At 38.3% G+C, this 26,926-nt stretch overlaps 7 protein-coding genes across 7 annotated transcripts; 4 read left to right on the forward strand and 3 right to left on the reverse strand.

Annotated features, from left to right (window-relative positions):
• Positions 1-1,012: 1,012 nt before the first annotated feature.
• LOC106353738 (receptor-like protein 11) lies at positions 1,013-4,706 on the reverse strand. The gene has a single exon (XM_048735840.1). It carries the CDS (start codon positions 3,597-3,599, stop codon positions 1,188-1,190), a length of 2,412 nt encoding a protein of 803 aa, XP_048591797.1. The 5' UTR covers positions 3,600-4,706; the 3' UTR covers positions 1,013-1,187.
• A 408-nt stretch (positions 4,707-5,114) lies between these two features.
• Positions 5,115-8,214, reverse strand: LOC106353734 (receptor-like protein 12). The gene has a single exon (XM_022689023.2). It carries the CDS (start codon positions 7,770-7,772, stop codon positions 5,259-5,261), a length of 2,514 nt encoding a protein of 837 aa, XP_022544744.2. The 5' UTR covers positions 7,773-8,214; the 3' UTR covers positions 5,115-5,258.
• Positions 8,215-9,498: 1,284 nt separating this feature from the next.
• On the forward strand, positions 9,499-11,173 carry LOC106353733 (protein CANDIDATE G-PROTEIN COUPLED RECEPTOR 7). The gene has a single exon (XM_013793524.3). It carries the CDS (start codon positions 9,659-9,661, stop codon positions 10,970-10,972), a length of 1,314 nt encoding a protein of 437 aa, XP_013648978.2. The 5' UTR covers positions 9,499-9,658; the 3' UTR covers positions 10,973-11,173.
• A 230-nt stretch (positions 11,174-11,403) lies between these two features.
• Positions 11,404-17,731, forward strand: LOC106355833 (SUN domain-containing protein 4-like). The gene is made up of 2 exons (XM_048735855.1): positions 11,404-15,809; positions 16,083-17,731. The coding sequence occupies exons 1-2, from the start codon at positions 15,647-15,649 to the stop codon at positions 17,615-17,617; spliced, it is 1,698 nt and encodes a 565-aa protein (XP_048591812.1). The 5' UTR covers positions 11,404-15,646; the 3' UTR covers positions 17,618-17,731.
• A 1,224-nt stretch (positions 17,732-18,955) lies between these two features.
• LOC125576261 (serine hydroxymethyltransferase 2, mitochondrial-like) lies at positions 18,956-22,508 on the forward strand. Its single transcript, XM_048735856.1, has 15 exons — positions 18,956-19,214; positions 19,290-19,325; positions 19,412-19,498; positions 19,571-19,692; positions 19,784-19,860; positions 19,968-20,092; positions 20,202-20,294; positions 20,389-20,481; positions 20,575-20,772; positions 20,856-20,960; positions 21,102-21,167; positions 21,293-21,370; positions 21,688-21,799; positions 21,958-22,068; positions 22,149-22,508. Exons 1-15 carry the CDS (start codon positions 19,137-19,139, stop codon positions 22,295-22,297), a joined length of 1,530 nt encoding a protein of 509 aa, XP_048591813.1. The 5' UTR covers positions 18,956-19,136; the 3' UTR covers positions 22,298-22,508.
• LOC106352242 (tRNA-specific adenosine deaminase TAD3-like) lies at positions 22,477-25,839 on the reverse strand. The gene is made up of 10 exons (XM_013791906.3): positions 25,609-25,839; positions 25,395-25,486; positions 25,250-25,301; positions 25,069-25,145; positions 24,881-25,002; positions 24,677-24,759; positions 23,783-23,882; positions 23,123-23,581; positions 22,921-23,024; positions 22,477-22,824 (listed from the first exon to the last, which is right to left on the reverse strand). The coding sequence occupies exons 2-10, from the start codon at positions 25,465-25,467 to the stop codon at positions 22,608-22,610; spliced, it is 1,287 nt and encodes a 428-aa protein (XP_013647360.2). The 5' UTR covers positions 25,468-25,486; positions 25,609-25,839; the 3' UTR covers positions 22,477-22,607.
• A 23-nt stretch (positions 25,840-25,862) lies between these two features.
• Positions 25,863-26,834, forward strand: LOC106352261 (DNA repair RAD52-like protein 1, mitochondrial). Its single transcript, XM_048735857.1, has 2 exons — positions 25,863-26,240; positions 26,498-26,834. The coding sequence occupies exons 1-2, from the start codon at positions 25,863-25,865 to the stop codon at positions 26,639-26,641; spliced, it is 522 nt and encodes a 173-aa protein (XP_048591814.1). The 3' UTR covers positions 26,642-26,834.
• The last annotated feature ends 92 nt before the right edge of the window (positions 26,835-26,926 follow it).

Raw genomic sequence — 26,926 nt, forward strand, 5'->3', positions numbered from 1 at the left:
CCCAGTAAAAGATACAATGATGTATGGATATAACAATGCGCTGATTCATTATATATAAAATACATTAAACACTCACAAGACTAGTGTTTAAAGAGCTTATTCAGGAGCTTAATTAAATAATTTAATAGAAAAGTGTGGTTTCCAACAATGGAAGATGTTCATTGGGTCTCATATAGTATTGATGATGAACATCGAGAGAAAGAGAGATGAATATGTGCTTGAATGCGAAAGAAGTAGTGGTGAATTGCAGCTGGATTCCTATTTTGGGGACTTATTAATACAAAGGGTGGTGAGTTGCAGCTGGATTCCTGTTTTTGGATGTACATAATTAGTCTTAATTATTAGTTTAATACAAAAAACTGAAAAACATAAGTACATTCCTTTTGTCCGAAGGAGGCAACATAGTACGACTTCTTGAGATCCTTTAAGTTGACGACTATACGTAATGTCGGCGTGAGGATCGTTGACTCCTTTGTTATATGGGCCTCTTCCCAACCGTTAAGTGGCTAAATTTCTTATTTTACTGTTATGAAGGATTTAATAAGCTCAATAAGTTTCCGCTCACCTTCGTGGGAAGCCGATCATTACATCTCGTGTGAAAGACAGTGTCCAAATATTCTTGGTGTTTGGTTCACAGCCATCTCAACTGGACTTAATGTGACCAAGGCTCTAATTGTGACTACTTGGTGTTTGGTCGTGTAGTGAATATTGACATATACACATGAGAATAAACATCTCCTGGATTAGCTTCTTCCCTTCAAGTTGTTTCTCTCTTTCTCAAATTGTGTAAATTTTGTTCTGTTTTCTTACTTCCACCATATTATATTATTTTGACAGCTGTTATGCTATTTTCATATATACGTTTTTTTTTCTCTTAACGGTTGCTGAATCCTTCATAAATATAAAGCTGAGTTATTTGTTAAATGTTGGAATCTCTCCAATTTTCTTTTAGGATTCGGATGAGTAACTTATGTGACCCTAAAAATTAATAATATGTCATGACAATACCAAGAATCCGAGGATCATACAATAAGTTGAAGATTTGAGTAGGAAGAAGTTCTCGCATACATTTTTAACCAAAGACACGAAAGAGGTCTTTCTACTATTACAAATCCCATCAAAATACAAAACACATAAAAAATTAGAACAAATGCTTAGAGCTACTGCAACAAAGATGAAGATATCAATCACTTATGGTGACTCTGAGTTTTCTTCGACCAACTTTTATGATAGCATGAAGTAAAGATATGTCCGATCACCAATCCACAAAACAGACCAGGTCCGTAGGCTATTGCAGCTGCTACCCAGTTAAACAATTGTTCCTCTGAATCCAACACTTCCTCTGGTTGCTGTGTTGCAGGAAGCGAGCCATGATTTTTTCCACAGATTTCTTCGAGACCAAAGAGTCTAGAGTTGTCGGAGAATGAAGAACAGCTTTGTCTTTGAAACTGTGTGCCTCGTGGCACTGGACCTTCAAGAAAGTTACTAGAGAAGTTCATGTATGACAGAGAAGAGAGCTCGCCAAGAGTTTGAGGGATTTGACCTGACAACTTATTACACGACAGGTCCAACGTCTCGAGCTTTGTCAGATTCGCCAAGGATCGTGGGATATCCCTTGTGAAACCGTTACCTGACAAGTTGAGAAGATGCAACTCCTTCAAATAACACAAAGATTCAGGGATCTCGCCGTAAATCATGTTTCCGGAAAAATCAATGGCTCTGAAGTCTTGTTGGATCCGCTCAAAGCTCGTCTCTACTCCTTTAATCACCATAACCATCGTATTACGGTAAAAGACAGAATCGTTAATGATATCAGCCATGTAAGGGTCATCTTCCTCCCTCATTTTGGTCATCTCACGCCAGTTGGAGAACCAGTGAGGTGGCAGAGTTCCTGTGAAGCCATTGTGTGAAATATCGATGACTCTTAAACTCTGAAACCCAACGGAAACGTTGAGATGATACAACGGCCCGTAGAACTCGTTTGATCTTAGGATGAGAACGTGTAATGATGGCAGTGATCCCAACCATGACGGAAACACGTCTTTGCTTTCCACGTTTACAAGTTGAATAGCTTTGCAGTTGATCAACGACTTTGGAAGAATGCCCTCAAGCTGGTTTCGACTCACGTCGAATGATCGTAACTCGGTAGCATTAGCAAACATATCTGGAAGAGTTCCACTGAAACTGTTGTTACGCAGAATCAAGTCCGTAAGAGAATCAATGGAGTTCCTTAAACATGGAGGAAACGAGCCGTTGAAGAGATTGTTGGACAAATCCAAGAAGCTCAACCCTCTAGTCTTGCAGATCCAAGAAGGGAATGGTCCGCGAAATGAGTTTGAGTTCAGATCCAACGCTTGGATGAGTGTTTCTTGTAAAGGGTTTTCAAAGCTGCTGAAAAAATTGCGAGAAAGCGTCACTGTTGTCAATCTCCATAAGCAAGAGGGTACTTCACCTTCCAACATGTTGTTAGAAAGATCAAGTACATAGAGGTTGGCTAGCTTTGATATAGACCTAGGGATTGTCCCAGTGAAATTGTTGTTTTGAAGATATAATGTTTGGAGGTTGAGAAACTTAGATATGGATTGTGGGATTAGGCCATCAAATTTGTTACTAGCAAGGAATAAATCCTCTAGCTTAGCCAAAGATGGAGAAAAAGATGTATTAGGAAACTCTATAGGTCCTGTGAAATGGTTAGTTTCCAAAGAAACAGTTTGTAAGGAAGAAATAGAGAATAAGGATTTAGGGAAAGGTCCAAAAAATGAGTTATTACTAACATCAAAATGCTCCAAGCTGTGAAATCCACTCATGTCAGATGGAAGCGTGGATGTGAAGTTATTAGAGCGGAGGCTGATATGATAAAGCTTGGTTAAGTTGGTGAATGAAATAGGAATAGTGCCGTTTAAGTTGTTTTGGCCAAGTGACATGACTTGTAGTTTGTTAAGGTTTCCGATGGAAGCCGGAACTTGACCTACCAAACTATTAGTGGAAAGTTGAAGGTAGAAGAGATAAGAAAGGTTTCCTATTGAGGAAGGAATCTCTCCTATGAGCTGGTTGATCCCAAGGCTAAGGTATCTGAGCTCGTTTAGATTGCCTATTGAACTTGGGATTGTTCCACTAAGAGTGTTACCCCCAAGGTTAACGTGTCTTAGCCTCTTTAGATTGCCTATTGAAACAGGAATATCACCTACCAGATCATTGTGAGAAAGGTCAACTAGTGTGAGACGAGATAGGTTTCCTAGTGAAGAAGGAATCTCTCCTTGGAGGTAGGAATAACTAAAGTTTAAGTGTCGAAGGTATTGGAGTCTAAAAAGGCTACTGTTGGTTTTCAGAGATCCGTTGAGCAAGGTATCAAAGAGGTTAAGTGATATAACCTGGCCAGATCTATCATCGCACGTGACACCCTTCCAAAAACAGCAATCAGTACTACTGCTCTTGTTCCATGGAATTGGGTCAGACTCATCAGTAGGAAACTCGTCTTTGAATTCCAAAAGAGCATCTCTCTGGTCTGGTAGGCAAAAGTGGAGTGGAGGAGAAGCAAGAGTGTGGATTAGGAGGGAGATTATAATACCAGAAAAGCAATAACAGTGGCTTCGAGTCATGATATCTCTCCTTTTTTTTCAGTTTGTGTTGTAAGTAATGTGTTATGTTGTATGATTCACTGCCTCTCTTTAAGAAGAGGAAACACTAAAGGTGGGGCCGTGGGGGCGCTATGACTTGAATTCGGTTGGTTTCGCATAAATGAATTGTACTATTTGTCCTTAACACTTTCCACATAAATTCCAATGGACCATTCGATTTGAAATACATGCATCCACAAAATGTTTTGAGACTTTTAGAGTAAAAATGCATGGACCATAGTCAACTTTTATTCCAAAAAGCAAAATATGTTATCTCCATCAGAAAAAAAAAACATTATTTGGAAAATCAAATTATTTTTATGAAATTAGCTATTACTTAGCATAACCTGTAAGGGAACATCTCGGCTATAGAAACCGAGTTTTTTAGCAACAGTTGACTAAATAGTTGAAAGTTCAAACGTTAAATTACATATGCTGGAGAAGAATGACTTTGAGCTCATTACACTTCAGAAGATACCTTATACTGCTGCTTGTAAAAGCTTATTACAAATTTAGATTCGCTGCTCTTCGTTCTTTTTTGGATCCAGTTTATATTTTCTTGCGACTGCTACGCTAATTTTTCCCGTACAATATATATTTTAAGCAAGTGTGGATTCTTCATAAGATATAAGGTATAGAGTCTGATCGCTCTTAAAGAAGGAAAATAAGCTTGATAACATCTAGGTAGAACCTAACAAACTTGTTACAAATGATATTGATGTACCTTGTCTAACTGTGACGAACAATTATGGATTGATGTTTGCGTTCACGCAGTTTGCATTCATGTAATGTAACGTAATTATTCAAAAGAAAATGAAAAAAAAAAGAATCACATTTTCAGCTTTGCATTATGCATCTAGGCATTCGGTTTCAATTAGTTTTGTTCACTTAAAATTGTGCCAAATTGAACATTCAACAAATTTGGTTCTACATTGCCTAATTTAACCGAAATTATTGGTTTCCGTTACATATTTGGTTTAGTTTGATTTAAACTCAAATATTTTTGGATTTTTGTTAGTTTAGTTGAAATTTCGATTAGTTTGGTTTAAAATTTGGTATTGTTTGATTTTTTTTTTTTAAACGAACTAACCGAGTGCTGAACTTAATCGATAACCAATTTTAAAAGTTTCTGAACGCTAAACCGCACTCTAAACTGAACATGAACAAGAATATTAATGATAGAGTTATTGAGAGATAGTTTGAAACATTCTTTAAAGATAAATTTAAAGTTATTGAGAGATAAATTTAACATTCTTTCAAAAAAAAAAAGAGTTATTGAGAGATAAACTTTAAAGATTTCCAGTCTCTCTGATCTGTGAATTTTGTTATGTTTTTTTTCTCACAGTTGCTTACCTGGTCATACATCATTATTATCTTTTTACGGGTGTTGATATGTGGGAATCTCTCTACTGTTTTAGAAATCTAAATCGTTACGGGCAAGGATGAATAGTATGATTGACGTGTGGGAGAAGAAAGCGTGTTGTAGAAAGTGTGAAAAGAAGAAGAAAACCATGCAATAGAAAATTAGAAACAAACACAAATGAGTCTTTTGGAGAAGACACTTGGAAAATTCAGTACAACACGAACAAAAGTATATGCTTCACATATGCGGTATTAATACGGAGACTGCACGAGATGAGCCTAGCCACCACCTACAGTGACTCTGAATTTTCTTAGACCAAACTTTGCAATGAACCACTCTTGACTGTGTGAAGTGAAGAAGATATGTCCGACCACCAATCCACAGAACACACCAGGTCCATAGGCTATTGCAGCTGCTACCCAGCTGAACATCCGTTCTTCTGATTCTGACGATTCCTTGCGTTGCCGTGATGTAGGATTCGAGCTATGGCTTTCTTGACATATATCTTCGAGACCATAGAGTCCAGGGTTTCCCAAGAATGAAGAACATTCCTGCCTTTGAAACTGAGTGCCACGAGGCAATGGACCTTGGAGAAGGTTGTGAGAGAAGTTCATGTATGACAAAAACGAGAGTTCACCAAGATCTTGTGGGATTTCACCTGACAGTTTATTACTCGAGAGGTCTAGTGCCTCTAACTTTGTCAAATTTGCCAAAAATCGCGGGATATTGTTTGAGAAGGCGTTACCTGACAAGTTGAGAAGACGCAATTCCTTCAATAAGCACAAAGATTCAGGGATTTTGCCATATATTCTGTTTCCAGAAAAATCAATAGCTCTGAAGTCTCTTCGGATTCGCTGAAACCTTGTATCTACTCCTTTATTCACCATTTCCATTGACCGATAGTTTAACAGGTCGCTTGAATAATAACGCAGTAAGTTTGCCATGTAGGCTCCTTCGGTGAATATGGACATTTCACGCCAGGTAGAAAAATAGTGAGGTGCGAGAGTTCCAGTGAAGTCGTTATGTGAAACATCGATAACTCTTAAACTCTGAAACCCCATGGTCATGTGGCGATGATACAGCGGCCCATAGAACTCGTTTGACTTGAGGATGAGAACATGTAAAAATGGTAGAGACCCTAACCATGATGGAAACTTGTCCTTGATTTTATTGCTTTCCATATTCACAAATTGCAGAGCTGTGCAATTAATCAAGGACTTTGGAAACTTTCCATGCAGCTGGTTGTGGCTAACATCCAATGACTCTAACTTGGTAGCATCGCCAAATATATGTGGAACAGTTCCACTGAAACTATTGTTACTCAGATTCAGCTCCGTAAGAGAAACAATAGAATTCCTTAAACATGGAGGGATTGACCCGTTGAAAAGATTGTTGGACAAATCTAATAGGCTTAACCTCTTAAGCTTGCAGATCCACTGGGGAAATGGACCTTCGAATGAATTTGAACTCAGATCCAACATTTGGATCAGAGTCTCTTGAGAAGAGTTTTCAAAACTGCTGAATAAGTTGTGAGAAAGAATCATTGTCGAGAATCTCCAGACAAAACTTGGTACTTCACCTTTCAACTTGTTGTTGGAAAGTTTTAAATCTGTGAGGCTGGTTAACTTTGATATTGATTTAGGGAGTGACCCAGTGAAGTTGTTGTAGGTAAGATCTAACTCAACAAGGTTGAGAAACACAGATATAGATTCTGGGATCGGGCCATCGAATCCATTACGGGAAAGACCTAGATACTGAAGCTCAGATGAAGATGTATTTGCAAACTCTATAGGTCCTGTGAAGTGGTTTCCTTCCAAATCAACCAATTGCAACGAAGGACTCGAGAACAAGGATTTAGGGAAAGGTCCGTGAAGTGAGTTTTCACTAACTAGGAAATACTCCAAGTAGTGAAATCCACTCATGTCAGATGGAAGGGTAGATGAGAAGTTATTATAGTAGAGACTAATATCAGAAAGCTTGGTTAAATTGGCTAATAAAATAGGAATGTTGCCACTCAGGGTGTTTTGGTAGAGCTGCATGACTCTTAGCTCGTTCAGGTTTCCTATGGACGGGGGAACTTCACCCACCAAATGATTATGCCCAAGTTCAAGTTCTAAGAGACGAGAAAGGTTTCCTAGTGAAGAGGGAATCTCTCCTATGAGATGGTTACCCCCAAGGTGAAGCTCTCTTAGATTTTTTATATAACCTATTGAAGTTGGAATCTCACCAACCAATTCATTAGAAGAAAGATCAAGAAATGTGAGACTGGAAAGGTTTCCTAGTGAAGAAGGAATCATTTCTGTGAGATGGTTATACTCAACGCTAAAGTATCTTAGATGGTCAAGATTTTCTATTGAAGCTGAGATTTCACCTACCAGTTCATTAAAAGAAAGGTCGACAACAGTAAGATGAGAAAGGTTTCCTAGTGAAGAAGGAATTTTTCCTTGGAGGTTGCAACTGCTAAGGTTTAGGTGACGAAGATATTGGAGTCTAAAAAGACTACTGTTAATTTTCAACGAGCTGTTAAGAAAAGTGTCATGAAGGTCGAGTGATATCACCTGACCATATTTATCATCGCACTTGACATGTTTCCACAAACAGCAATCGCTGCTTTTATTCCACCGACTTGGGTCAAACTCATCAATCACAAACTCATCCCTGAATTCCAAAAGAGCATCCCTCTGGTCGTGCTGGCAAAGATTGAGCGGAGCAGAAGCAAGAGTGTGGATTAAGAGTGAGAAATAGATGGTAAAAATACCATAAAAGCAATAGCAATGGCTACGAGTCATCATATCTCTTTTTAAGTTTGTGTCGTAAGTAATGGGTTATTGTTGTATGTTTCGTTCACTGGTTCTTTATAGGAAGAAGGAGAAAAACTCCCTTATTGGGGCTGTGACTTAGCAAGACTTGCGTCAATGCGTCGGTTTTGGTACACTTAAATCTTCGTCAATCAACTGTGCCACTTGCTAAAAAAAATTCCACAAAACCCGTGAGCTCATTCAATCTTTTCCACAAGATTTCTTCAACGTTTTATTAAGTTCTTAGTTTTTTGCCGTACCTTTTAGGTTCACTGAAATTTTTAGATTTGTTATTATATAATACAAAACAGGATTAATCCGTAATGAAACCTCAAGAGTTACAAACATATAATTTCAGCAAAATCCAAATCTTCAGAGACGTGTCTCCAAATGGGAAGAAGTTTGCAAAGGACAGAAAAAACGAATACACAAATATGTAACTATTAACATCCCACATCGTGTGGGTGTTGGGTCCTTGGGCATTATATAAGTGTGTGGGCAATCCTCCACTCTTGAGCTAGTTTTTGGGTGTGAGTTAGGCCCATCACTAATATGGTATCAGAGCCAATGGTTAAGCCCAGCAGATGATTTCCCATATAAATAGTTGTCTACCTATGTAGCCTATAAAAATGGTCCATCTTGCTGTGGTATTTCCGAGATGTTGGACTTAGGCTGTTTCCGATTGGACCGTTTCCCATCCACATCTCGAGAGGGGCTATTAACATCCCACATCGTGTGGGTGTTGGGTCCTTGGGCATTATATAAGTGTGTGGGCAATCCTCCACTCTTGAGTTAGCTTTTGGGTGTGAGTTAGGCCCATCACTAATAGTAATGAACCGTCCGCCACGGCTAATGGTCACCCACGCCACTCACTCGGTCCGTGGGCTCCATTCCGTTCTAACGGTCAATCCGTTAATTTTTCAATGAAATCATTGTTTACTGATCTTGTAATCACTCCGTGTTTTGGTCCCACTCGCACGGTATTGCGAATCACTTCCGGATAGTTTACCTATCTTTCTAGTACTCCAGTTCAAGCATACTTAACTTTGAAGTTTTAAACGGATATATGACGAAAAATATAAGTCAACTTTGATGACATAGATAACCAAACCAAACATTTTAAGTTTTTCTATATGTCACAACTCGGAATGTTACCGAATGTTAATAGGACTGAGCATAAAATTTGGATCTGAAATCCTGACTGGAACGGATCAGTTAAATCCAAATTCGAATCCGATTAGATGATTTTGATGGCCTACTGAACACGAAATATTACCAAGTACCTACCAATTTATTATAAGAAAGGTAAACTAAACAAGTGAGAGACGACAAATATTTCCAACCAATATCTCCAAGGCTAAGCTTTTAGGTGAGAGATATTGGAGTCTAAAAAGGCTAGTGCTACCTTAGTAGCTTTGAAAGAGGTGTTGAGAACGGTGTAATGAAGATCGAGTGATATCACCTGGCCATATATATCATCTCACTTAGCACCCTTCCAAAAATAGCAATCACTGCTCTTACAGTAATCTGCTGTCTTAATGTCTTTCCACTCCAGTGATCTGCTCGTATATCTTGGACCAGAAAAATCGAGGCAAAAGAGGATAGTTACTTGAGAGGAATGGTTTAATCACACTAATAGGTTAAACCGATCAGAATTTAGAACCGAACCGAACCATTACATTAATTTATAGTCAACTAGCTATCAGCCTATCATCAATACAGGATCTAGAGATCGTACGGTTCTCGTTCGCTCTCATGAATCACATCTATAAACTAACGGCCTGGATCACAAGAGTTGCTCGCGAAGAAGAAGAACACAATTGAATCTGAGCTCTCTCCTCTCCGTAACTCGAATCAATCGACGAAACCGCTAACCTCCAATGATGGATCTCTCCTCTCGCTTCACATCGATCCTCGTCATCTTCCTCACCATCACCACATCCTTCGCCGAGATCCGCAAATCCGAGATCCGATCCGATGACCGGCCCATCATCCCCTTGGACGAGTTCGGATTCACACACACAGGCCGCCTCGAGCTCGACGCCTCCAAGATCTCCCTCTCCAACACCAACCCCGACCTCGATCTCTCCAAGGTCGGCTTCTTCCTCTGCACGCGCGACGCCTGGGTGCACGTGATCCAACAGCTCGAGGAAGAGGAGATCACGTGCGCTCTCCAATCAGATCTCGTCAAGCACGTGTTCACCTTCAACAAACTCAACAAGAACAGCTCCTTCTCCACCGTGTTCACCGAGAACGACGCCGATCAGTACTCCCTCGTCTTCGCCAACTGCCTCCAGCAGGTGAAAGTCTCCATGGACGTCAGATCCGCCATGTACAACCTCGAAGGGAAGAGCGGAGGCCGCGATTACCTCTCCGCGGGAAGAACCGTCCTTCCGAAAGTCTATTTCCTCTTCTCCGTCATCTACTTCTCCCTAGCCGCCACGTGGATCTACGTTTTATTCAAGAAACGACGCACCGTCTTCGCGATCCACTTCTTCATGCTCGGCGTCGTCGTTTTGAAAGCTTTGAACTTATTGTGTGAGGCTGAGGATAAGTCCTACATTAAGAAAACCGGATCCGGTCATGGATGGGATGTGTTGTTCTACATCTTCAGTTTCCTTAAAGGAATCACTCTCTTCACATTGATCGTCTTGATAGGGACGGGATGGTCTTTCTTGAAGCCTTACTTGCAGGACAAGGAAAAGAAAGTGTTGATGATAGTCATACCACTCCAGGTTGTTGCTAACTTCGCGCAGGTGGTTATCGACGAGACGGGGCCTTACGGGCAAGACTGGGTCACGTGGAAACAGATCTTTTTGCTCGTTGATGTGGTTTGTTGTTGCGCTGTTTTGTTTCCCATTGTTTGGTCGATCAAGAACTTGCGTGAGGCGGCGAAGACTGACGGGAAAGCTGCTGTGAATTTGGTTAAGTTGACTCTGTTTAGGCATTACTACATTGTGGTTATCTGCTATATCTACTTTACGCGTGTTGTCGTGTATGCGTTGGAGACCATTACCTCTTACAAGTATATGTGGACTAGTGTTGTGGCTAGCGAGTTGGCTACTTTGGCGTTCTATCTGTTTACTGGGTACAAGTTTAGGCCAGAGGTGCATAACCCTTACTTTGTTGTTGATGATGATGAGGAAGAGGCGGCAGCTGAGGCCCTGAAGCTTGAAGACGAGTTTGAGTTGTAAGTGATTCACGAGAGAAGGATACTTTTGTTTGACAGGATGATTGAGAGTAAATTGAATCATTATCAAAATTTATCTGGTAAACCAGCTTTTCTTTTGTTTATTTGAGTTGTTAGGACACTTACTCGTATGAATGTCTTGTCTTATCCATTTCATAGTATTATTGTGTATTAATGGTAAATAAAACGCTTGGTGCTTTATACTTATGCCGAGTCTCTGCTTATTTTATGATCGACAAAATGGCTTGATTAGAAATGTCGGTTAAGCAAACAAGTAGCTTGAAAGTAGGCAAAACATGCCTTCACACTTTTGTTGAATCTGTTGTATATATATCTTTGTCCAAAGTGACAGCTCAGTGAATTGGTAGAGTGTATGGTTGGTCGGAGAATTGAGATGGAAGAGATTTCATTGAATGGCTGAAGGGCATACACTTGATTTCCCTTTCAAAAGAAAATAGCACTGAATCTAGACTCTTGTCTCAAATGTCTTTCACGTTATGATCCATCCTTAGAAAATATTTAATCAACTAAGCTTTCATTATATATAATATAGGAAAAGGTTTGAGAGAGGAAGAACAACAAAGATAGTGAGTTTATTAAATCACACAGAAAATAGGCTCCCCACCAAACACCAACATAACAAACTAATTAAATGAAAGCAAGAGGAAGAAGAATTGTGTAAATTTTGTAATGTTTTCTTTCTTGCTCTCAACGTTGCTTCATTGGTCATATTATGTTTTTTTTTTTATGGCTGTTACGCTGTTTTCATGTATACGTTTTTTTTGTGATCCTTCATATATGTTTGCCTCATCTTTATAATTTTGGTACCTCTCCTTTTGTTTGTGTGGGAGAAGAAGAAAAACCCAATAATTCAATTTACTAAGTATGAAACACAAGTGGACAGTAAATTAAAGCAAGACTTTTCACTAGATTACCACAAGTTGAAGATATGATGAGTGGGGAGGATGTTTCCGTGTGCACTCTCAGGCCAAGATATTGAAAAACATCATATAGAAAGTTACAAAGAAAATACAAACAAGCCCAAACGGGTCTTTTGAAGAACACAACACACACGGCAAATTCTGTACAAAACATGAACAAGACTTTGAACAACATATGCTTAAAATGCTTATTGGAGAGACTGCAAGAGATGGGATTAACGAGCAATTGTGGTGACTTTGAGATTTCTTCGACCAAAATTTTCTGCGAACCATTCTTGATTGTGTGAAGTGAAGATGCATCCAATCACCAATCCACATAACAAATCAGGTCCATACGCTATTCCAGCTGCTATCCAGTTGAACATTTGTTCCTCTGACTCTGACACTTCCTCTGGTTGTTTTGGTGTAGGATTTGGGACATGGCTTCTTCCACAGATATCTTCGAAACCGTAGAGTCCAGGGTTGTCTAGGAATGAAGAACATTTCTGCCTTTGAAACTGTGTGCTACGTGGTACTGGACATTGGAGAAGGTTATGAGAGAAGTTCATGCATGACAAAAAGGAGAGATCACCAAGATCTTGTGGGATTTGACCAGACAGCTTGTTACACGAGAGGTCTAACGTCTCAAGATTTATCAAATTTGCCAAGGATAGTGGGGTAATTCCTTCAAAATACCAATGGAATCAGGGAGTTTACCATAAATTTTGTTTCCAGAAAAATCTATGGCTCTGAAGTCTTTTCGGATATGAGCAAACCTTGTCACAACTCCTTTATGCACCATTTCCACTGAGTTATAATAGACAACATAATGAGAGAATCCACCATGTTTTACTCGTCTTTTTCTTTGGTTAGTGTGTTCATTTCCCGCCAATTGGAAAAATACTTAGATGGAAGGTTTCCAATAAAATCATTGTGGGATGTATCAATGACTCTTAAACTCTGAAAACCAATGGACATGTGGCGATGATACAACGGTCCATAGGACTCATTTGATCTCAGGATGAGAACATGTAATGATGGCAGCGACCCTAACCATGATGAAAACCTGTCTTTGAGTTTGTCTGCAGATGTTTGCAATTGATCAAGGACTTTGGAAACTTTCCCTCCAGCTGGTTGTTACTAATGTCCAATGACCGTAACTTGGTAGCATTGGCAAATATATCTGGAATAACTCCACTGAAACTATTGTTAAAGCAGAACCAGCTCTTTAAGATCACCAATGGAACTCCTTAGACATTGAGGAATCGAACTGCCGAAGAGATTGTTAGCCAAAAATAATAAGTGTATTTAAGCTTTCATTCTCTGTTGTCAAGTTGGATTATCTAATCTATTAGGTTCATAAACATTGCTCTATCTTGTTTTTTCCTTCTTTTTGCCAAGGTAAAGTAGCTCTTAGATTAACTTATTGTAAATCTGAACATCATTAATATGATATTAGCATTCTTAGCAAAAAAAAAAACAAAAAGGTAAAGATTAACCAATAAATACAATATATAAAAACATTTAGATTTGAATAATACATAAAATAAATAATTTGTTGTAGATATTTTTTAATATTTATAATTTTAAAATGATTATCGTATTTTGCCACCCCAAATGATATTGTGTTTGTGGATGAGCAGTTTTTGGTGTTTTACAAAGTCACAAAATATTTTGTAAACCGATTTACAACGTTTCAAACATTTCAAAATCAAAATCTGATTTCAGTTAGCATTTGCGGTTGCGGATGATTATAAGAGAATAAATAAAATAAAATATATTTTTAAACTAAATATATATATAAAATATAAAATATAATTACTTTTTAAATTTAAGATTATAAAATACACCGATATTAATATATAGGGGTTTCTTAAAAACCTCAGTGTAGAATTTTTTTTGCAACTTTATTCGTAATTTCAAAAACTCACCGATCAAACATCAACTGTTGGTCAACCTGTAATATAACTCTCGACGGTGTATATGTATATATCTTTGTGTATAATTTTAACCGATGCCGAATACTACGTCCGTTTGACTGTATTCGTTGATTAAAAATTTGCTAAGATGAGATCGAACCGCTTACCATTTGACTAACTCACCCAAAACACTATCAATTGATAGTTAGAACCAGTTTTAAATTGAACCGTTTACTATTTGACAATAAAATATTTTATATCTATATTTATATAGTTTAAAAAATATTTTATTTTGATTTAGTTTTTTGTAACCGCAAATCATAACTGGAACTAACTTTTGATTCAGAATAGTTTGGAGTGGTGTAAAACTGTTTATAACATCTATTGTGATTATTGTACAACACCACAAATCACTATCACTCGTAAACTAGTGTTTTCGGATAATAGCAAGAAAATCAGTCAAACTCTTATAAGTTCAATTTATTTAATAGATATTTTGTAAGGAATGTAATCCATGTACAATATCTACCGTTTAATAGTTTTCTAATTTGAATACATTTATTTCATTAGAATTTTACTAGACCAGGCATTTTATTATAGTAATGTACTTTTCTTTGGTATGTACAATTGGATCATATATCTGGAATTTTTTTATATACGGTTGGATTTGAAATTTTAGATATCCGTGAAAAGTTAAAATTTAATAATAATATATGGTTTTCTTTTTTGGATATCCAAATTTTAATTAACCATAATATTTTGTTGTTGTTGTTGTTTGTTTATTAAAATCCCAAAAAGGGTTTAACAGTATTGTGAGATTTGACTACCGAAATGATATCTATTCATTCAAGAAATGAAATCTGAATTTCAAATATTCATGCATGGGCGGATTTATTCAAAGATTTGAAATATGAAAAAATCCAAATGAAAATATTCTCCTAAAGAAAACGTACAGATAAGGACGCTATTTCTGTTTAAATTTTTCTTTTAAAAAAAAAATTCTGGTTACAGCTAAGCACATCATTTGATTAAAAAGGTAAAGTATAAACTAAATACATTGTTCCTAAGTCATTTCTATACTCATTTTCTCTTCTGTCAATTGTTATCGACTTATTTATATTTCTTTTTTCTTTTTAATTGTGTACAGCCTAGCACATAATGTGATTAGAAGGTAAGGTAAACAAAATATTAAAGAAAACTTATAACTAAAAAGAAACTAATAAATTGCAAGATTCAAAAAGTGTTGACCCGGTACCATTTTACATACACTCAATTAGACCGCTCCTAAGTCTTTTCTATATACCTATCTTTCTCTCTTCTGTCAGTTTTCCTCGCTGATCAGTGCTTGACAAGGTTTGTTAAAGAAGAAGAAGCTTTCCGAGTCTCCCTCCTTTTGGTTTGTCTTTTTCAATCAGCGTAGAAACAGAGTTTCATTCTCTCTTAGGTAATGTCTCACTCGACTACTTCCCAGTAAACTTCGTATGTCGTTGTCTTCTTCTTCTCGGTTTTGTTTAGCTTCTTGAAATCACTTGGGGGATATGTACATGATATGCTAGTTTCCTTCGTGCTTTTTTCATCTTGCTTGAATCTGAAACAGAGCCGGTCATGGCATGAAACATTTGCATGGGGTCCCTTAATTGATTAAGAAAAATATATGTTTTGATTATTTAGTAATTGTTACAAGTCATATAAACAGGCCATGTCTGTAAATCTTTACTTGGCTGTGGTACTTATATAACTCACTTTATTTGTGTTGCTGATACACATCTCTAATCACAGGTGGGCACTATTCATTTAGTATTTCGTTTAGTGATCTGATAATTCTCGAGTGGATGTGAAATGCAAAGATCACGGAGAGCTCTTCTGCTTAGAAGAAGTGTTTCTGAGGATGCTTCTAAAGGAAGGAACCGTCTCTACAAAGTTTCGTTGTCTCTCGTTTTTCTCGTATGGGGGCTTCTCTTGTTATCTACTTTGTGGATCAGTCATGGAAATGATCACAAAGGTAAACTTTAAGCTCATTGACTTAATGGTAATTGTAGTTTGGGTCTGACATTTTAAAATTTTCATAATGGCCCACGCTATAAATAAAAGTTTGTGTCCTTTTTCTTCATAAAATTGTGATGCCCTGAGCGACCAGTTCTTTTGCCTATGCTATGGACCGGGGTTAACATATGCTTTTAGAAAAACAATAATCATGAATTTGTATATACACTTACTATTGTTCTTTTCATCTTTGTCTTAAGCTTATTAAAAGCTTACTTTTGGGTATTTTCAGGGAATTCTCTAGCCGGTTCGGTACAAAATGGTGATCAAGATGATGTTAGTGCAGATGATACATATGAACCTGTTGATGCACCATCGCTAAAGTCTACTTCTGTTCATATACCTACAGCAGAAGAAATCAAAAACACAGTTGATGGGAATGTTACAGAAAGCAAAGAAGACATTAGGCTTGTGAAGCAAAGTGAGATGGTTAATAGCAACACAGGTCTAGACAATGATACAGAGACCAATGCTTCAAAGCTTGACCAGCTATCTCGTGATGTTCCACTTGGCTTCGATGAGTTCAAGAGCAGAGTGCCAACCACTAAAGACGAATCTTTAGCAAACCAAGTCAGCAGTGTGATTCACAGGATAGAGCCTGGTGGGAAAGAGTACAACTACGCAGCCACTTCAAAAGGAGCAAAGGTCTTATCTTCTAACAAGGAAGCAAAAGGAGCCACAAGCATCATAAGCTCGGACAATGACAAGTACCTTCGAAACCCATGTTCCACTGAAGAGAAGTTCGTTGTCATAGAACTTTCAGAAGAAACACTGGTGAACACAATCAAGATTGCAAACTTTGAGCATTACTCTTCTAATCTGAAGGAGTTTGAGATTCTTGGAAGCTTAGTTTATCCTAGTGATACATGGGTTCATCTTGGGAACTTCACAGCTTTAAACATGAAGAATGAGCAGAACTTTACATTAGTGGATCCTCAATGGGTGAGATATCTAAAGCTAAACTTCCTAAGTCATTACGGTTCAGAGTTTTATTGCACTTTGAGTTTACTAGAAGTTTACGGAGTGGACGCTGTGGAACGTATGCTAGAGGACTTGATATCTATCCAAGACAAAAACATAGTGAGACTTCAAGAAGGAGACAGTGAGAAGCCAGTACAAGTGATAGAGGAACGGAGTAAACAGAAAGAGAAGGAACAAGAGACATCACCAGAGAGTGTGGTTGTGAAAGCTGAAGTATCAATTGAGAGAAAGAAGCTGATGGATACAGTGGAAGAGGTAAAACATTATCAACCGGGAAGCAGGATGCCAGGGGACACAGTGCTGAAGATACTGATGCAGAAGATAAGGTCGTTGGACTTGAGTTTATCAGTGCTGGAGAGTTACTTGGAGGAACTGAGTTCAAGATACATGATGATATTCAAGGAGATGGATCTTGAGGCGATCAAAAGAGACAAGGAAGTGGTGGCGATGAGAATAGAGTTAGATGGAATGAAAGAGAGTCAGGAGAAGATGAAGGAGGAGGCCATGGAGATGAGAGAGTGGCGGAGAAGAGTAGAGACAGAGCTTGAGAGGACTTGTTATGAGAAGGAGAAAGTGATGGAAAGGTTGGAGCAAGTAGTGGAAAAGATGGAGTGGATGGAGAAGAAAGGTGTGGCTGTGTTCACCATCTGTGTTGGGTTTGGAGCTTTGGCGGTTGTAGCTGTGATTCTTGGGAAGTTGATAGGTTTAGCAGAGAAGCCAGCTGACTTGGCTTGGCTTCTGTTGTTGATAAGCTCTATATTTGTTATGTTCGTTTTGTCTCTTTGATTGACAAGAACCTCAGTTTTGGCCTGCCTTTATTTTTTTTTTTGAACTGTAGAGGCAGTTGAGTCTTTTATACATAATAAACATTCTAGTTGAAATGAAGATCAATTTTAACCACCTTCAGTATTATAGAGAAGAAGCAGAATAATCTTACCCCATAGCTGAACTTAGCGGATGAAGTTTCTTCTAATGAAGCTAATACTGAGAAGCAGAATAATCTCACCCCTAAAGATGTAGATGCCCTTCTTGACCAAAGTCTTTTGCAAGCATTACATACAACACTAAAGGAGAAGGGTCCTCCCTTCCGTGGAAGCACTCTATGGTAAGAACACCATTCAGATACTTGAGTTACTTACTTTTTAGGATTGGGTTGTTTTATTACGCTCAGTCCGCTGAGTCTTTTTTTTTTTTTTTGGTCAAGTCCGCTGAGTCTTCTCGAGAGCGGTTCACAGCACAAGCTCAGTCAGAGAAAATGCTTAAAATCATAGAGGTCTATAAACCAAGTAGACACAACAGTGCAATATTTACATCAGTTGGTCTATAAACCAAGTATACAAAGTTTGTGTGGTAGTACTTACAGATAATAAAAATATTGTTACAAAGAATTAGTTTATCAAAAGACATAGCAATTATGTTTATTAGCTCCTAATGTATGTGTCTTGATAACCAATTTTTATAGTCTTGAATACATTTATCTGGAACCTAACCATATCGGATCGAAACTGAAATCAAATCGGATTTCATAAATATATATGGATCCTATATCTTTTGAGTGGGAAAATAATGGATATCCGAATATTTAAAATATAATCTAAATATCTAAAAATATTAATTATTTAGTTTTGAAATAACAAAATATTCTAAAAAATACTATCTATAAACCCAATTAGCCAAAAAAAACTGAATTATCCGATTGTTATTTGTCTGGAATATTAAAATTTAAAATCATCTGAATTGTTTTATATTTTATCTGAAAAAACTGAATTATCTAGACATAAAATTGACTCAAATTAACCGAAAATTGGAACTGGACTAGAACCAAACTGGATCCATAATTTTCGGATATTAGTCGAATATCCAAAACAAACTGAAAACCGAACTAATCAGACCAAAAACAAATTGAATTTCATAAATATCCAAATAGATCATATATCTCTAGAACCGAAGCAAAAGCGAGTTAACCGAACAAAACTGAAATGCTTAGAGCTACCTCTTTGACTTGAGCTCCTAAACATAGTGGGTTTAGGTAGTGTAATGGATATGGGTTTGATTCTGACCAAGCCCAACGAGAGAGTTCCCATGTCCCCGGATCTATCAATGTTCTTCATCGCCCTGATCACACAGGCAAGGTCAAGTGTCGGGGAAGTTGGAGATCCGAGTGGGTGATTCGTTACGTCAAAGTGACGTTGCATTCCACCGAACCCAATAAAATAAAGGAAACTTGCTCTCACCAACCACAAATCAGTGTCCTGAGCACACACAACAACACAGCACAGAGACACAGAGGATAGAGAGAGAAACGATGGCGCTGGCTCTTCGCAGACTCTCCTCTTCCCTCAAGAAGCCCATCTTCTCCAATGGCGGTTCCTTCCGTTCTATGGTTATATTTCTGATTTTTCAGGCTTTTATCTTTTGTATCCTCCTTTGTTAGATTCTGATCCCTTTAGCTTCTCAGTCGTCTACGCCAGCCTCGGAGAGATCTCGTTCCACTGTAAAGATCTCATCTTTTTACTTTTTATATCACATTGAATCAGATGCTTTATAAAATGATCAACATTTATCTTTTTCTTTGATCAGTGGATAAGACAACTCAATGCACCTCTTGAAGAAATCGATCCTGAAATCGCAGATATCATCGAGCTCGAGAAGGCTAGGCAATGGAAGGTTATTATATTCATTATTCACGTTGAAGGGTGTTGAAAGGTGGAAGCTTTATTATACTGATTTGGTTTTCAGGGATTTGAGCTTATACCGTCAGAGAACTTCACCTCTGCCTCGGTGATGGAAGCTGTGGGCTCTGTTATGACTAACAAGTATAGTGAAGGTTACCCTGGTGCTAGATACTATGGAGGCAATGAGTATGTACAACATTCGTCTTTGTTTTGCTTTGTTTCTTGAAAACTTAGTCTCTGTGATCATCAAGATTGTTTTTTCATCTTGTCAAAATAGGTACATTGACATGGCTGAGTCTTTATGTCAAAAACGCGCACTTGAAGCTTTTCACTTAGATCCTTCCAAATGGGGAGGTATTACTAGTTTCTGCAGTTGACATACTTAAACATATCCTATTAGAAAGCAAGCTATACTAATGGCGACGCTTGTGACATGAGCTACTCTCTTTTTTTTTTTGTAGTCAATGTGCAGTCTTTATCAGGATCACCAGCTAACTTCCAAGTTTACACTGCATTGCTGAAGCCTCACGAAAGAATCATGGCACTTGACTTGCCTCATGGTGGCCATCTTTCTCATGGTTATCAGGTACTTGGAACATAATCTCTTTAGCATAGTGTCAGTTTTAGGCTTCCTTTCTCATCTCCATGTGGAAATTGATATTGTATCCTTTTTCCCTCTCTTTTTCATTGTGCAGACTGACACGAAGAAAATATCTGCTGTGTCCATCTTTTTTGAGACAATGCCATACAGATTGGATGAGAACACTGGTTACATTGATTATGATCAGGTTTGATTGTTAATAACCATCTTAGCTTAATGCTTAATGGTATAATCGTTACCAAATATACCACTGAGACATGTTGGTATCATATATTCTGCAGCTAGAAAAGAGTGCCGTGCTTTTCAGACCCAAACTTATCGTTGCAGGTGCAAGTGCTTATGCTCGTCTATACGACTATGCACGTATTCGTAAGGTAAAATATTTGAGTGTGAAATATAAGCACCAATGTTACATGTTAAATTAATGTGGATTGTACATTTCAAGATTATTTATTACACAATTGCAGGTCTGTGACAAGCAAAAGGCGGTTATGCTTGCTGACATGGCTCATATTAGTGGGTTGGTTGCTGCTGGTGTGATACCTTCTCCTTTCGAGTATGCAGATGTTGTTACCACTACAACTCACAAATCGCTTCGAGGTCCCAGAGGGGCTATGATATTCTTTAGGAAGGGGTTGAAAGAGGTTAACAAACAAGGAAAAGAGGTGCATTTCAAGTTCATATTGTATTAAATAAATTGGTTAATAACCCTGCTGACTAATTTTCGTTGTGTTTGTGTAAATGGCAGGTCATGTATGACTATGAGGACAGAATTAACGCAGCTGTTTTTCCTGGACTGCAAGGTGGTCCGCATAATCACACAATCACAGGTCTTGCAGTTGCTTTGAAGCAGGTTTGATCATTAAACTCTTTTAACTGAAAATATGTTCTCTTTGTCTAATATGAACTCATTTCACTTTCTAAATAAGGTCTAATATAGGATTTTCTTGTTATCTTCTTTCATGATATTTTTGACTTGTTGATTTACTTACAGGTGAAAACACCTGAGTATAAGGCCTACCAGGATCAAGTTCTCCGTAATTGTTCAAAGTTTGCAGAGGTGAGACGTGTTTGCTGATTGTCATATTCTTAGTTGATATGCCTCTAATGTTTGAGAACACCCGAGTATAAGCTTATTGTAATCATCTCATTTTTTTTTGTTTGTGAAATGGCTTGTAATTACAGACTTTGCTATCAAAAGGATATGACTTAGTGTCTGGAGGCACTGAGAATCATTTAGTTTTGGTGAATTTGAAAAACAAGGTACTTCTCATTTTATCCTTTGTTGTATGAAGACCCTTTAATGTCTAGATGGAAATGCTTGCTTTAGACTTATATGTTTGCGTAAGAAGTTGGTTAATCGCATCGGTTTTAGTGAACATAACTTAAACTCATAACTTGGTTTTAGTATGAGAAACTGAAACAAGTATGGTTTCTTGCTTCTCATATTTATTGTGTGATTTCGTTTTTTTACTGACCACATGTAGCAAATCAAGTCTCAATGTTTTATTTCTGTACTGTGAACCTCATTAAACAGTGCCTAGGTGTCGCTAATTTTCTCTGCTACTTGAATTGTGCAGGGAATAGATGGATCAAGAGTGGAAAAAGTATTAGAATCAGTACATATTGCAGCAAACAAGAACACTGTTCCCGGTGATGTTTCTGCTATGGTTCCTGGTGGCATCCGTATGGGTAAGGCTCTTAAAAGAACACTGAAAGAAGTACATGTGTTAGTATGTCAAAAAAGTAGTACATGTTCATGCAAGCACTTACTAGTTTTGAAGTTCCATCATAGAGTCCTTGTGATCACTGAAATAATACGTATATGTCCCCATCTGTTCTTCTTACAGGAACACCAGCTCTCACATCAAGAGGATTCATTGAGGAAGATTTTGCGAAAGTAGCTGAATACTTCGATTTAGCCGTCAAAATAGCCTTAAAGATCAAGGCAGAATCTCAAGGTATATAAAAGTTCTTCGGTTTTATTTATTTTATGTGCAGCTCTCTGAAAATTTGGGGGATCTATAATGGTGTAATGCAGGAACGAAGCTGAAGGACTTTGTAGCAACAATGCAATCAAATGAGAAGTTACAGTCAGAGATGGCAAAGCTGCGTGAGATGGTTGAAGAATATGCTAAACAGTTCCCAACCATTGGGTTCGAGAAAGAGACGATGAGATACAAAGAGTAGTTTCATATTTCAAGTGTTCCCAAAGAGAGTTACATTCACACGTTCTGATAAGACACAGAATCATGTGCTATCTCCTTTTCTTCTTTTTCATTTTGTGTTGAGAATAAAAGGGTATTGAGATGAACATGCAGTTTTAATACGATTCACAGAACTCATGCATTCTTGTATGGTAAACACACTTAACCAATAAGAAGTTTGTGATTAAGATTTATTTTGGTTTATATAAATAAATCAGTAAAGACTTCCGATTCTTGGAGTTCTTGGAAAGAGAATCAGTTTCCTAGTTTAGAACTTGTAAATTGTAATACAATTATGACTCGGCTGTAACATGTTTCAGACCTTGATCTAGATCTAGTGCATTATGGGCATGACCATGACCAGGAAGCAAAACTCTGAACACTGCATAATGGTGATTTAAACTCTTTTCTCCTTGAAGCCTATAAACACTCCCGAGACCGCCTGCCGTGGGGTTTGGAAAAGCATAGAATATTCGTTTTATTCTTTGATGCACAAGCGCCATAGCACACCTTATATACACATGAACATAATTCAAAACTTCATCAGATTCTCAAAAATTTGCTGTTGATACAAGAGTAAATGCATATATGTATGGAGAAACTCACATTGTACAAGGCTCCCAAAGCAAGAAAATGTCATAACCAGTGCAGAGGTAGGGCTTTTCCATTGAAGGATCTCTAAGAGCTGCTTCCCTGCTGTCATTTTGGACCTATTGTTGGTGAGACACAAGGATGTAAGAGAGAAAGCTTTACTTCTAGTCAAAGCACTTGAAGAACATTTAAAAATGTTGGTTTGGAATACACTTACGCCTGGACTGTTAATGCTTGTTTTCTGCTTCTTAGCTGGAGAATCAGCACTTGAAGGTTGCGAATGATCCATACCAAAACTCTCGGATGAATTGGGAAACAGATACCTATCTCTTGCAGCAGAAGATTCAATGGCAACTATGGAAGCATGCCTTAGAGGGTGCCATTGGCTACACTTGTCACCATCATGTGGCTGCAAACTCCACTGCCAAGGATTCAGACAAGCAACAGCAGACGATGAACCTTTCAGTTTTTCAAGTAGGCCGTTTAAGCATATCTCCGAACTAGCGTTAGCCTCTCTGTTGACACTCTGACAGTGAGTAGATTCCCCTGTTTCATTGAAGGGAATGGTCTCTGAGGTAGTCATGTCGCAAGGAGCAGATGATGGATATACTTGATCAGTTTCACTAGCTATTACCCGCCTAACTGAAGGATCAACTATCACTGCAGCATTTACAAGCTGAAAAAACACATTAAAAGCTTAGCAATTTGATCAATTAAGATCATGGTAAGTCTTAATACTAAGAGAAAACGGATCAAGGCGAGAAAAAGGGAATGATATGAGAAAAATGAAAATAGATTAATAGGAGAGAGCCTGGTCTGTTGTCCAAAACTTCATAATCAACATTATGTAGATAAAGGGAAGAAGAAAAATACTTACTGGCTTATGACTAGAAACTGCCAAGTTAATGGCAACACTCATGAACTTGCAGATTGATTGTTTGTCCTCTTCACTGAATCCACCTATGCCATCTATATTGCTATCATTGCCAAAATGCAAAAGAAAACAGTCAGTGAGAGCAGCATTATAAACAAAGACATGTTATTGCTATCATAACGAAGACCTGTGTTTTAAAAAGCGCTAGGCGCACTAAGGCGATATGCTCCTAGCTTTGCGCCTTGCGCCATGGCGCATTAAATCGCTCGCCTTTGGGACGTTTCTCAGTTCCAGAAAGTTGTTTCAATTGGTTCTAAATTGGTTTAAAAAACTTTCATACTTGGTTCAATAAACCTTTTTCTTCGTTGGTTAGTTTATTAATTGAGTTGGTTCATTAAAATAACTTGAAAATGCACATGGTTTAGTGAATTAAACCGGGCTGAGTTATTATTAGAGTTAATTAGGTTACAGTTAGTCGTCTTCTTCACTTAGAGCATGTAACAGAACGGCAGCCATGTCACGATTAGAACATAGGACATGAATAAAGTTAGGTCAAAACATTATGTTTTGATAGGAATCTACAAGGCGCGCCTTTCAAGCGCTTTTAGTGCCTTAGATGCGTTAGATTTTAGCTAAAAGCGCACCATGGCGCACGCCTTAGGGACCATACCCTCGCCTGGGAGGTGCATGGCGATGGGGCTGTCGCCTGAGTGCGCCTTGCGCCTTGGCGCAAAAGGCGCTCGCCTTTTAAAACACAGACGAAGACAAGAGCACAAATACAAACCATAAAAAAGTTGGATTATTCTAAAAGGACGAAGGGTAAGATAAACCTTTTGGTTACAATATGATTCAAGAAATCATAATCTGAAAAAAAAAAAAAAAAGGCATGGAGCTTACTAGGTTGGAGGATGAAATGAGGTTGGCCATATCTTACATTGTTCTTCCCACTCCTCTTTCGACACGGCAGCATATTTGCATACCTATCATAGTTATAGCAGAAATATAAATCAATGAGCAAAAAAATATTTGGACACGGATTCTAAATGTACAGAAAGCCTTGAAGAAAAGTGTTGTGAGACGAAAGAAAAAGCAAGCACCCACTTCGGTAATAAAAGGACTCAACTCATAGGGACCGATGAGTTTCTGTACATCGGGTGGCATATCGTTCAAATGATCGTTGTGCTCAGGTGCTAGACATAAGATAACAGTCAACTGAGGTTCCCCTGTACAAGAAGCTTGCAATCACGACCTCAGCGAACCAAAAAAAAAAAGCAAACAAAGGAGGATACCATTATCCGGAAGAATCTTCCTCCGCACCCTTTTAACATGACGAAGATCTTCCAGAGGAGCAATCTTACATAACTGCCTATTATATAGCAAAGTCAAAAACTCTCTAGTTATAGCTCAGAGTCGTAAGAAACTGAGCATGAGATTACAGCAATGAATCAGAGTGGAAACAACATAACAAACCTCACAATGGTATTGGCAAACTTGGGTTTGATTACACTGGCATACACCTTCACTGTGAACAAAGAACACAAAAGCAGAAAGTCTGAGAGATCAATCCAAATTCCAAAATGAGAAAGAAACCACTCTTAAGAGAATGAAAGCATACAAGTGGGCTGATGCTCAGGTGAGAATGCAGGCTTATCAGGTATATGTATGATTTCCCATGCACCTGAATCCATTCCTTAACCTCAGCCTTATCTGCAGATAGGTTCATAGCACAAAGAATTGGTTTAGAGAACTTAAAGGTTCTAACTTTATAACAGATGTAACCATAATAACAAGAAGAAGGGGTTAGTAATCATTAGAGAGAATTAGATTACCTCACGCTGGAGCTTAGAGGACAGCACGGGACACAGACGCGTGACCTAGAGAGAGAGACGAGAACGGAGAAGAACACTTGCAACGACGACGTTTGCTCCCTTGCATTAATTAAGCCTAATAATTTAAAATTAATTAAACGATTAATACGTGGAAATAAATTCTAATCACAAGACATCTAAACCGTTTGCAACGACGCCGTTTTACAACAAGACATCTAAAACCCTAAAGCAGAGCACTTTCTCCGGCGAAAGAAATGGCGGCGAGTCTAGGGTTACGTCTCAGGGCGGCTACATCGACGTTGAGGAGCGGAGCAGCTGCTACTCTTCTTCCAAGGACTTGGTCGTGTCGCGGATTGTGCTCAGAAGCAGAGAACGATGTTCCAACATCAGGAATCGGGAGACCTCTGGCGAAGATACTCAAGGAGCTCAACAAAAAGGTTCCAGATTCCGCCATCAAGACCCGCGTCGAAGATGGCTTCTCCATGAAATACATTCCTTGGCATACTGTGAATCGGATTATGAACCTGCATGCTCCAGAATGGTCAGGTGAAGTTCGGAGTGTTACTTACTCTCCTGATGGTAACACCGTCACTGTTGCTTATCGTGTCACTCTCTACGGCACTGATGCTGAGGTATGGCCAGTCTTTTTTTAGCTTATATCCTTTAACTTGATAATGTCTGTACGTTTGATGTTTTGTCCAATGTATGAGACCCGTTAAGACAAACACAGCTCAGTGAGAGTATGTTGATTGTTGGGAAACACCAACTCTGGGTTTAGGGAGTTTGGTTTCTTACTCACTGTCTTGAGCGCATTACGTGTTTATTGTATTGCATTTTTAGCTGGAATCATTTGTTGCTAAAGTTGACAATTGTTTTTTGTGTTGTGAAGATTTACAGGGAATCAACGGGGACCACTTCTGTAAATGACAAAGGCTATGGCGATCCTGTGCAAAAGGCTGAAGCAATGGCGTTTCGACGTGCCTGTGCCAGACTTGGATTGGGGCTTCATCTCTATCACGAGGATGCTCTGTAAAATCTCGCTTTTTTTTAACCATGTGAACAAACTATATTCTGGGTGTTACCACTGCTTTGGTAGCAGTAGTCGGTAGAACGTAAGGAAGTCAAAGTTTTGTATCTATTGATTGTTGCCCTTAGGATTTGAAATCGGTTAATGCTATGAGCCTTGGATGACTTTTGCTTATATTAAGCAGCTCTTGTTGCGCATATTTTTAAGGTTGCAGCTTAAAACCCCGGTATTGATTTCACTTTGCAGCAATGGCTACTGAATTGTAGGATCCAACACACTCAGGTCAAGCAA

Source organism: Brassica napus, chromosome A7 (genome assembly GCF_020379485.1).
Source record: "Brassica napus cultivar Da-Ae chromosome A7, Da-Ae, whole genome shotgun sequence".
Lineage (NCBI taxonomy): Eukaryota > Viridiplantae > Streptophyta > Magnoliopsida > Brassicales > Brassicaceae > Brassica > Brassica napus.

Excerpts from the sequence above, each read along its gene's own strand:
- LOC106353738 (XM_048735840.1), bottom strand. The coding sequence starts at position 3,599 with ATGACTCGAAGCCACTGTTATTGCTTTTCTGGTATTATAATCTCCCTC.
- LOC106353734 (XM_022689023.2), bottom strand. The coding sequence starts at position 7,772 with ATGATGACTCGTAGCCATTGCTATTGCTTTTATGGTATTTTTACCATC.
- LOC106353733 (XM_013793524.3), top strand. The coding sequence starts at position 9,659 with ATGATGGATCTCTCCTCTCGCTTCACATCGATCCTCGTCATCTTCCTC.
- LOC106355833 (XM_048735855.1), top strand. The coding sequence starts at position 15,647 with ATGCAAAGATCACGGAGAGCTCTTCTGCTTAGAAGAAGTGTTTCTGAG. Across the intron at positions 15,810-16,082 it reads TCATGGAAATGATCACAAAG|GGAATTCTCTAGCCGGTTCG; the intron begins GTAAACTTTAAG and ends GGGTATTTTCAG.
- LOC125576261 (XM_048735856.1), top strand. The coding sequence starts at position 19,137 with ATGGCGCTGGCTCTTCGCAGACTCTCCTCTTCCCTCAAGAAGCCCATC. Across the intron at positions 19,326-19,411 it reads CGGAGAGATCTCGTTCCACT|TGGATAAGACAACTCAATGC; the intron begins GTAAAGATCTCA and ends TTCTTTGATCAG. Across the intron at positions 21,168-21,292 it reads ATTGTTCAAAGTTTGCAGAG|ACTTTGCTATCAAAAGGATA; the intron begins GTGAGACGTGTT and ends TTGTAATTACAG.
- LOC106352242 (XM_013791906.3), bottom strand. The coding sequence starts at position 25,467 with ATGGATTCAGGTGCATGGGAAATCATACATATACCTGATAAGCCTGCA. Across the intron at positions 25,146-25,249 it reads TTTGCCAATACCATTGTGAG|GCAGTTATGTAAGATTGCTC; the intron begins GTTTGTTATGTT and ends GCTATATAATAG. Across the intron at positions 23,582-23,782 it reads CAGTTTCTAGTCATAAGCCA|CTTGTAAATGCTGCAGTGAT; the intron begins GTAAGTATTTTT and ends GTGTTTTTTCAG.
- LOC106352261 (XM_048735857.1), top strand. The coding sequence starts at position 25,863 with ATGGCGGCGAGTCTAGGGTTACGTCTCAGGGCGGCTACATCGACGTTG. Across the intron at positions 26,241-26,497 it reads TCTACGGCACTGATGCTGAG|ATTTACAGGGAATCAACGGG; the intron begins GTATGGCCAGTC and ends TGTGTTGTGAAG.